This window comes from Monopterus albus, unplaced genomic scaffold, assembly GCF_001952655.1.
Source record: "Monopterus albus unplaced genomic scaffold, M_albus_1.0 scaffold31.1, whole genome shotgun sequence".
Lineage (NCBI taxonomy): Eukaryota > Metazoa > Chordata > Actinopteri > Synbranchiformes > Synbranchidae > Monopterus > Monopterus albus.
In genome coordinates, this window is record NW_018127911.1 from 6485097 (window position 1) to 6492971 (window position 7875).

Consider the following 7875-nt stretch of genomic DNA (forward strand, 5'->3'; position numbering starts at 1 on the left):
GTTATTCACTTCACCTGCCGGTGGTCATAATGTTGTGGCTGAACGATGTATATCAGCATGTTAGCACTACTGTGACCAAACACAGTCTCACAGAGCTGGTAGCATGATCGTAGGCTCTTAGTTTAATAACTATATTTATTCAGAGCTTCCTGGAAAGCAACATCGATACAGAGTGGATTATCCTGGTGAAATGAACTAACCTGAATTGAATCAGAGTAATGAAGCCACACAAAGGCATAAAAATGAACAATGAGGAATTGAGAAGCGGACAGCAGATGGAAAAAAGAATTCTACAGGCAGGGAGAGCATAGCAATGTCCTGAAGGCTGAAATCTGGATTTCTACCATGTGGTCAAGTAGGTTCAATATGACCATTGAGTTCCTTATGACTTCTTGGACACAAAAAGAAGACTGGCTGAAGAGATCTTAGCAATTTTACTCAGGCTGTTTCTGTCCTTCTCTACTAAGCTAGTAAAGAAAATGATAGGACATGAAACAATGACATTTTGATAAATAATATTTTTAGTGAGTGTTGAAAAAAGTACCTAAGTACATGTAAAAGCTGACAATTCACTGCTCTTACGGTGTATAATGCTTTCTGCACCCATGGCTCATACATTGTCATTAGCAACACAGCTTTTATTTTTCAATCAATCTTCCTGTGCATTTTTTTTATAAATAAATTTCACCAACGCATAACTGGTTCTCCTGTTGGTAATTTGTCTTCAGTTATCAAATAATTTATGTGTATTTAGCAATTAGACAACACAAAATAAGGACTGCCACCCCATGCTGATGATAGTTTTTCCTAATCTGTCATTTGGCACAGCTCCCATTCCTTCTTCAGATGTTTGACAAGAACCATCTACACTCACCTGCCACTTTATTAGGTACACCTGTCCAATTCTGACCCTCTCGTGTGTGTACCCTCATCTCACACTGATAACTTCTGTAGCAGTTCTGTTTGCAAGAAAATCACTGTTCACTGCAAACCCACCAATAAACTTGTTCTACCTGCTTGGTGTTTGAACTGCAAAACAAAAAGCATGTAGCAATAAAAATATACATACCACTGTACTGTATAATTATGATGTATAATGCACAAAATTCATTTCAGAATATTTTTCTGTATAAAACCAGCTTTTTGTAAAGCAAAACAACACTGTGTAAGCATACAGAATACAGTTCAAATGGTAAACAAATAAGAGTCAGAGAAAACGTAGAGATGCAAGACTTTTATTTAAACCAAAATCAAGTGATTTTCAAAGATAACTTTTTATCCAAGAAGGGGTTAGGTATAAAAACAATGAATCAATTCTTAGGAACCAAACACTGGCACAGAGCTTCTCCAGTTGTTGTCGAGGTGTTTTTCATCTCTGTTACCTTTCTCTTTTCACCCCTCTGGGTGCTTTCTTTGCTTCTCTTGCTGATATCTTTCACCCTGTTGTCTGTTTTCTAGTTGTGGCCTTGGAGAGCCTCGGCCATGAACAGCTTCCCAAGGGTCTGCGAGGTGAATTCCTTCACGTTCTGGCAGTAGTTATTAATTTGCCCTGTTGGAAGGTAGCAACATGAATCCATTCACCCCCACACAAATACACAAACAAGCACCCACGGAAGCAGACATACATACATACGGTATGTGCAATTGTACACACACATTCACACAAATACGTGGAGGCAGGGGGAAGGAAACAGCAGCACAACAAAACATCAAATTAGTGAAGAACAGAGTAAGTGGAAGGATCAGAATGTTGAGCTGAGCAGCATGAAACAGGAAAGGGACGGCTGAGTTGGAGATTGAGTCAATAAACTTTAAATTAATGTAAATTCAAGATAATGAGAGAGATAATTACAAAACAGAACCTGAGCTCCCGTGAGGGCAGCAGAGGCAGCTGATGGAGGTTTTTTTCTTTTTGTCTATTCATGGAGGCTCTGTGTACATGTATGTGTTTAGTGCGTACCTGCAATAAGCAGTGTGTCCATGCGTGGTGGAGGCTGGGGGGGCTTGTTCATTTTGCTGATGTCCTCCTCAGGCAAAGGGGGCTCCCCTCTGCTCTGTCGCTGTGCGTTCTCCTGCTGCCGCCGCTGGAGGTACTGGTGGGAGGGACGGAGAGAGAAAGAGGGTTGGCATTAGTAGAGGAAGGAATAGGGGGGTGGGGGGTAATTGGGGAAGGGGAGGATAAGAAAAAGAAATAGTAGTGAGTGAGAGGAATGTGGAAAGGGAATAGATGGTAAAAGAAAAAATGGACAGAAAAGGAGAAGACATGGGGGAATGGAGGCAAGAACAGACAGGATGAGAATCTGAAAAGAAATAGGGTGAAACAACGATGACAGGAAGGTGAGGAGTGGGTGTAAAAAAGTGAAAAAAGTCTGAAGTAAGAAAGTCAGGAACAGTGAGAGGCAAGGCAGCAGGACAGAAAGGGAATATAGTCAGAGAGCTGTACAGGGCAGAGAGGCAGCAGAGAGTGCAAAGAAAAAAACGAGGAAGAGGAGACAGGGGCCGTGGAAACTGTAACAGGAAGGAAGTGAGATATACAGAAACATGGTAATGAAAGAACACATAGGGGATAAAGTGAGAAAATGAAGAGATGTAAGTGCTGACAGCGATGGAGTGATTTGAGGAGGGCTGACAGTCGGTAAATCAGTGATGTGCTGAGTCTCTAGAGATCCTAAAAGCCTTGTTAATTTGGCGAGATGAAGTAGAGACTGACACAGATCAGTGGAAGGGAAGGTTGCAGCAGGCAAGCAGGAAAAATGGTGATTGGAGCAAGTTGAGTGCTTTCAACCCAACATCCCACAACACAGCTGTACAGGGGACTGAAGCTGCCAAAAGATTGCTAACATAAACAAAAAGTGAAATACAGAGCTGTTCAAATGAATCGTGACTCCTCCATCCTGCCAATGCATCAATGCATGACCGTGCATAAACAAAATGCTAATGTACAGTATAACAATATGTACATTTTATAATCACAGTTTTGCATTCCACTCCATCTCCCATACACAGAGACAGAGTGTCAGGCATTCCACTCCATCTCCCATACACAGACACAGTGTCAAAAATTTTTCACCCTGCTTTAAAAGATGAAAGTGGAATAAAAATCTAATTGATCTAATTCAGTACAAATATAAAGCATATTCCTTCCAGTAAGAAGGTAGCAGAGGCACCTTTTTCACAGTTTTTCTTAAACTGCTCGGGCTCTGACAAGTTATATAGGGAACAGCAATTTTCAAGTCCTGCCACAAAGTCTGAATTGGACAGAGGTCTGGGCTCCTGTGCAGCTTCAGCTTTACATTTGAGGTCGCTGTCTTGGTGGAAAATAATCCCATCCTTCACTGCAGTTCTCTCACAGCTGCATATTCTTTTCACTCTCTGTATTTTTGCTGTATTTATTTCACTCTCAACCTCTGCAAGCCTTCCAGGGCCTGCTGAAGAGGTATGTTCCTGGCACTCTGTTTCTGGATTTACTGTGATGGCTAAAAAAAAATTGGCCTACACAGGGCAACTCTGTTCTGAGAAACTGAGACCAGAGCTGGGTCCAGATAGTACTCCATTCAGGTAGTCTCTGATAGTGTGGCTGGGTCTCATTTTACTGCCAAGAGTGTCAGGCCTTGTCAGGCCTGTGCATCAAAGTATCTACAACCCAAAATGATCCAAATGGATCAGTGCATTTCCAATATCCTCTGATCATGTGGTGCATCATAACTGCCTTATTTTTTGTTTGATTGTTATTAAATATATTTATATGGCTAAGAAATAAACACACAATATTGCTGAATCATCTACATCAGAGTGAGGATGAGGAAAACGTATCGAGGTATGAAACTTCCACAAACTTTTCCTTTGAGCGGTTGAGGAGGTTAAAGGGTGGAGGTTAGTGAGGACGGCAGTGGCAAAACAAGCTCTGCCTGTGGTCTTGGCTTTAACACATAGGCGACTGCGTTACTGGGTAACATAAGGAACATAAAATTAGCTGGCAGATATTTGAATTTTGAAGACGGAATATTTTACTTGAATATAAAAAAATGCACTTGGGTGGTTTGTCACTTCTATAGTCTAGCTTAAACATTTAGTCTACACAACTGTCATATTTAATATGTGTGGCTTGGCCAAGACTAGGTTATATGGTTAGAAGTGTAGCATGAAGGATCATTACAATGCCTACACACATCTTCATAACAGAAATATATGTTTACCTCAAAATGTCTATGCTTTTTGACAGGCAGTACTTTTGACCCACAACCATTGTACTTTTGGGACAAAAGTACAGTTGCGCAACTTGTATTTAAAATAAAATTATGTCTGGGTTGTAGACTTGTTCACAAAAATGTTTGTGGATATTGGCAGAAAATATGTGTAAGCGTCCTAAATTGAAATGTGATCAGAGAAGATACATTCGTTCTCACAATTAGGGGAAAAGTAAAAAGTGGTACTTTCGACCCAGATCCCCCTACTACATACCTAATCTAATGCAAAGTGCTGTCTACTTATGTAGTTGAGAAAAAAAATTTAAAAAAAAAATACATAGAAGGCAAGATATAAATTTCCCAGTACAAAGACTAACTTGGTCACAGACAGTGCCTGGGTACCAGCTATTCACCAAATTCAGAGAGCTACAAATGACAAATGGAGCCCTCTCAGCATGCCGCCTTTCTGCAACTTTCTATGATGATTAATAAGGTTCCATTTGTCCGGCCAGCAGCAGGGTCAATAACACAAGATTACACAGAGCAAGTGCTGTAGATGTCTGAGAGGTATAATAGCGGCTCACTTTCTTTTTCTCTGTGCAGTTTGATTGAAAATCACATGAAATATGAAAAGGTACACGGCATTAAAGGGACTATCTGGGTGATAGCATGTATAACACGAGTGTTTGGGTATATATGTGCATGTCTGGATCAAGGGTAAGGCCTGGGGACTCTGATGATCGGTAGGTCAGAAGAGGACGATGATGGATCATAATGGCTGCAGTGAGGATGAGTGGCCCGGGGATGTGCAACTACAGTATATAGGCATGTGTTTCCTCGTGGCCCAGGTTGTGAATGTCTTGTGTGCATACGGCAGACTACCTGTGGTCACAGACACATGCTTGTAACAAGTCAGTGTAAATGTGCATAAAGTTGGCTGCGGTTTTATCTGCTGTCGGGCGACATGATAATGACTTGGTCTGGATCAACATTAATACTTCAGACATTTCCTCATTTCCATTTGCAGAGAATAATGAGGAAATAATGGAGGTGTGTGAATGTAGGTGTGCATTTGTGCACACGCACACAATGCACATCAGTGAGTCACCTTGTGTCTGTTTGCTTTAATTTGCCTGCACACGCACACAATGCACATCAGTGACTCACCTTGTGCCTGTTTGCTTTAATTTGAATGAGCAATGTGTGCGTCTCTCTCTCTGTGTGTATGTGGTCCCGGATGTTTATGATGCATCTGGGTGAGCCTGTAGGTGCAGATGGTACGTGGCTGACTATTTATCTGTGTGTGAGTGTGTGTGTTCTGGTGTTTTTGGTGCTTCTGGCTGAATTTGTGCTAGTAGGTGGTGTGTGTGTGTGTGTGTCTATAGTCCTTACACAGAGTATGTGTGTTTGTGCTATTGCTGCTGCTTTCAAATGAAGTCAGAGTCTGTGATGCGTCTCACTGGTACACTAAGGTACAGACTTCATTTTTATTAATACCAACTTTGTGTCCATACTGTATATATCAGCTATATCTCAGACAAAATGTAGGTTGTTTTAGTTTGACTCGTGGCATTTAACCTTCTGATCCCAGTCATCTTCACATAAAAATAAATCAGATACTGTATCACAGATGTAACTCTTGCTGTGATGAAAATGTCCACTTCCTTGACTTGATAAATAATTCAGCCGATGCTCTGCAGTGGGCACGTGTCAGCAGCAGCTGTGGTTTTTGAAGATTAACATTAGTCATCCTTATCTCTTATCTCTCATCCTTATTAGTGTCTACTCAGAACAACAAAAATGACTTTTAAACCTGTGACTGTTTTTGCTTGAGTTTACTAGTACTCGTGTTGGTGGTGCTGTGCTTGTTCCCCACCAAGTTACATTTTGAACTTAATGTAGCTTCTTTTGTAAAACCCTCAGGCACAGCAGTGTTCGTCATTTTATAGTCTGAATTAGTGTTGTTTTGTTAAGATGTACTAATAAAACCAGCCTGATAATCCAGATTAGATGTCTGAAACATACCTGTGGAAAACCTACCTCAATCCAAACATACAGTATCAAAAAGAAGCAATGCATATCTTTTTTCATTGCACTTTACAGTTCACTTTTTCCATCTCACCTCAAATAACACCTTTCTGTCCTGATAACATACTGTAGGTGATGGTTAGGACTCGATCCACTCAGATCAGTGTCACAGCAACAGAAAGGGCTGTACTGGTGTTGGCTTTTTTGCCACAACCTTTGATGCTGTCATAAATGCAGATGTGTTTTTTCAAGCAGAGTTAAAGTCCATTTGATTGCAGCCTTAAAAATGATGTACACATACTGTACCAGAACAGCAGCGATACAAGCGAAGCCTACAAAACCAATTAGACTGCTATAACTTGGGTCACATATTCAATTCACCTGCCATTCAAATTGCTATCACGAGTCAATAAGGTGTGCTTGATTTTTGCATTGTAGTGACATAGTCAGCTGTGAGGTATTTCTTATTCTGCTGAACTTGTTCCTTATACACACTGTCCATTGCAGTCCATAACTAATGTCTTTTTCAGTTGCTCCTTAGTACTGAGTCCTATGGAATATTCTTGTGTATCAAAGTGAGTATATTGATATAGACATTGTTCAAATACAATACAGATACAGATGTTTATCTATGTTTATGTCTCTTTAATCAGAATCAGCTTTATTGGCCAAGTGTGTCGGGCACACGAGGCATGTGACTCTGGTACATCGGCTCTCAATGTGTATGTACATATCTCCAAGGTGGTGGCCCCTCTTTTCAAGAAGGGGGACCGGAGGGTGTGCTCCAACTACAGGGGGATCACACTCCTCAGCCTCCCTGGGAAGGTCTATGCCAGGGTACTGGAGAGGAGAATTCAACCGATAGTCGAACCTCAGATCCAGGAGGAACAATGCGGTTTTCGTCCTGGCCGCGGAACACTGGACCAGCTTTATAACCTCTTCAGGGTGGTGGAGGGTTCATGGGAGTTTGCCCAACCAGTCCACATGTTTTGTGGATTTGGAGAAGGCATTCGACTGTGTCCCTCGCGGCATCCTGTGGGGGGTGCTCCGGGAGTATGGGGTCTGGGGCCCTCTGTTTAGGGCCGTCGGGTCCCTGTATGACCGGAGCAGGAGCTTGGTTCACATTTACGGCAGTAAGTCAGACTTGTTCCGGTGCATGTTGGACTCCGGCAGGGCTGCCCTTTGTCACCAGTTCTGTTCATTATTTTTATGGACAGAATTTCTAGGTGCAGCCAGGGACCGAGGGGAGTCCAGTTTGGGGACCACAGGATCTCGTCTCTGCTTTTTGTGGATGAAGTTGTCCTGTTGGCTCCATCAAGCCAGGACCTTCAGCGTGCACTGGGATGGTTTGCAGCCAAGTATGAAGCGGCTGGGATGAGAATCAGCACCTCCAAATCCGAGGCATAGTTCTCATTCGGAAAAGGGTGGCTTGTTCCCTTCAGGTTGGTGGGGAGTTCCTGCCTCAAGTGGAGGAGATCAAGTATCTTGGGGTCTTGTTCACGAGTGAAGGAAGGATGGAACGGGAGATTGACAGGGGAATTGGTGCAGCTTCTGCAGTAATGCAGTCGGTGTACCGGTCCGTCATGGTGAAGAAGGAGCTCTCGATTTACTGGTCGATCTACGTAGCCAAAATGAGCTTCCTCTGCAGGGCGGCCGGGGG

At 42.4% G+C, this 7875-nt stretch overlaps 1 protein-coding gene across 1 annotated transcript in view; it reads right to left on the reverse strand.

Moving 5' to 3' along the window:
• Window positions 1-1438: 1438 nt before the first annotated feature.
• Window positions 1439-7875, reverse strand: part of LOC109958199 (eukaryotic translation initiation factor 3 subunit H) — a 58429-nt gene continuing 51992 nt past the window's right edge. Inside the window, exons 7-8 of the mRNA XM_020596662.1 lie at window positions 1961-2093; window positions 1439-1549 (exon numbers count right to left, since the gene is read on the reverse strand). Coding sequence (XP_020452318.1) covers window positions 1455-1549; window positions 1961-2093 — 228 coding nt within the window. The 3' untranslated portion in view covers window positions 1439-1454. The remainder of the gene's footprint in view (window positions 1550-1960; window positions 2094-7875) is intronic.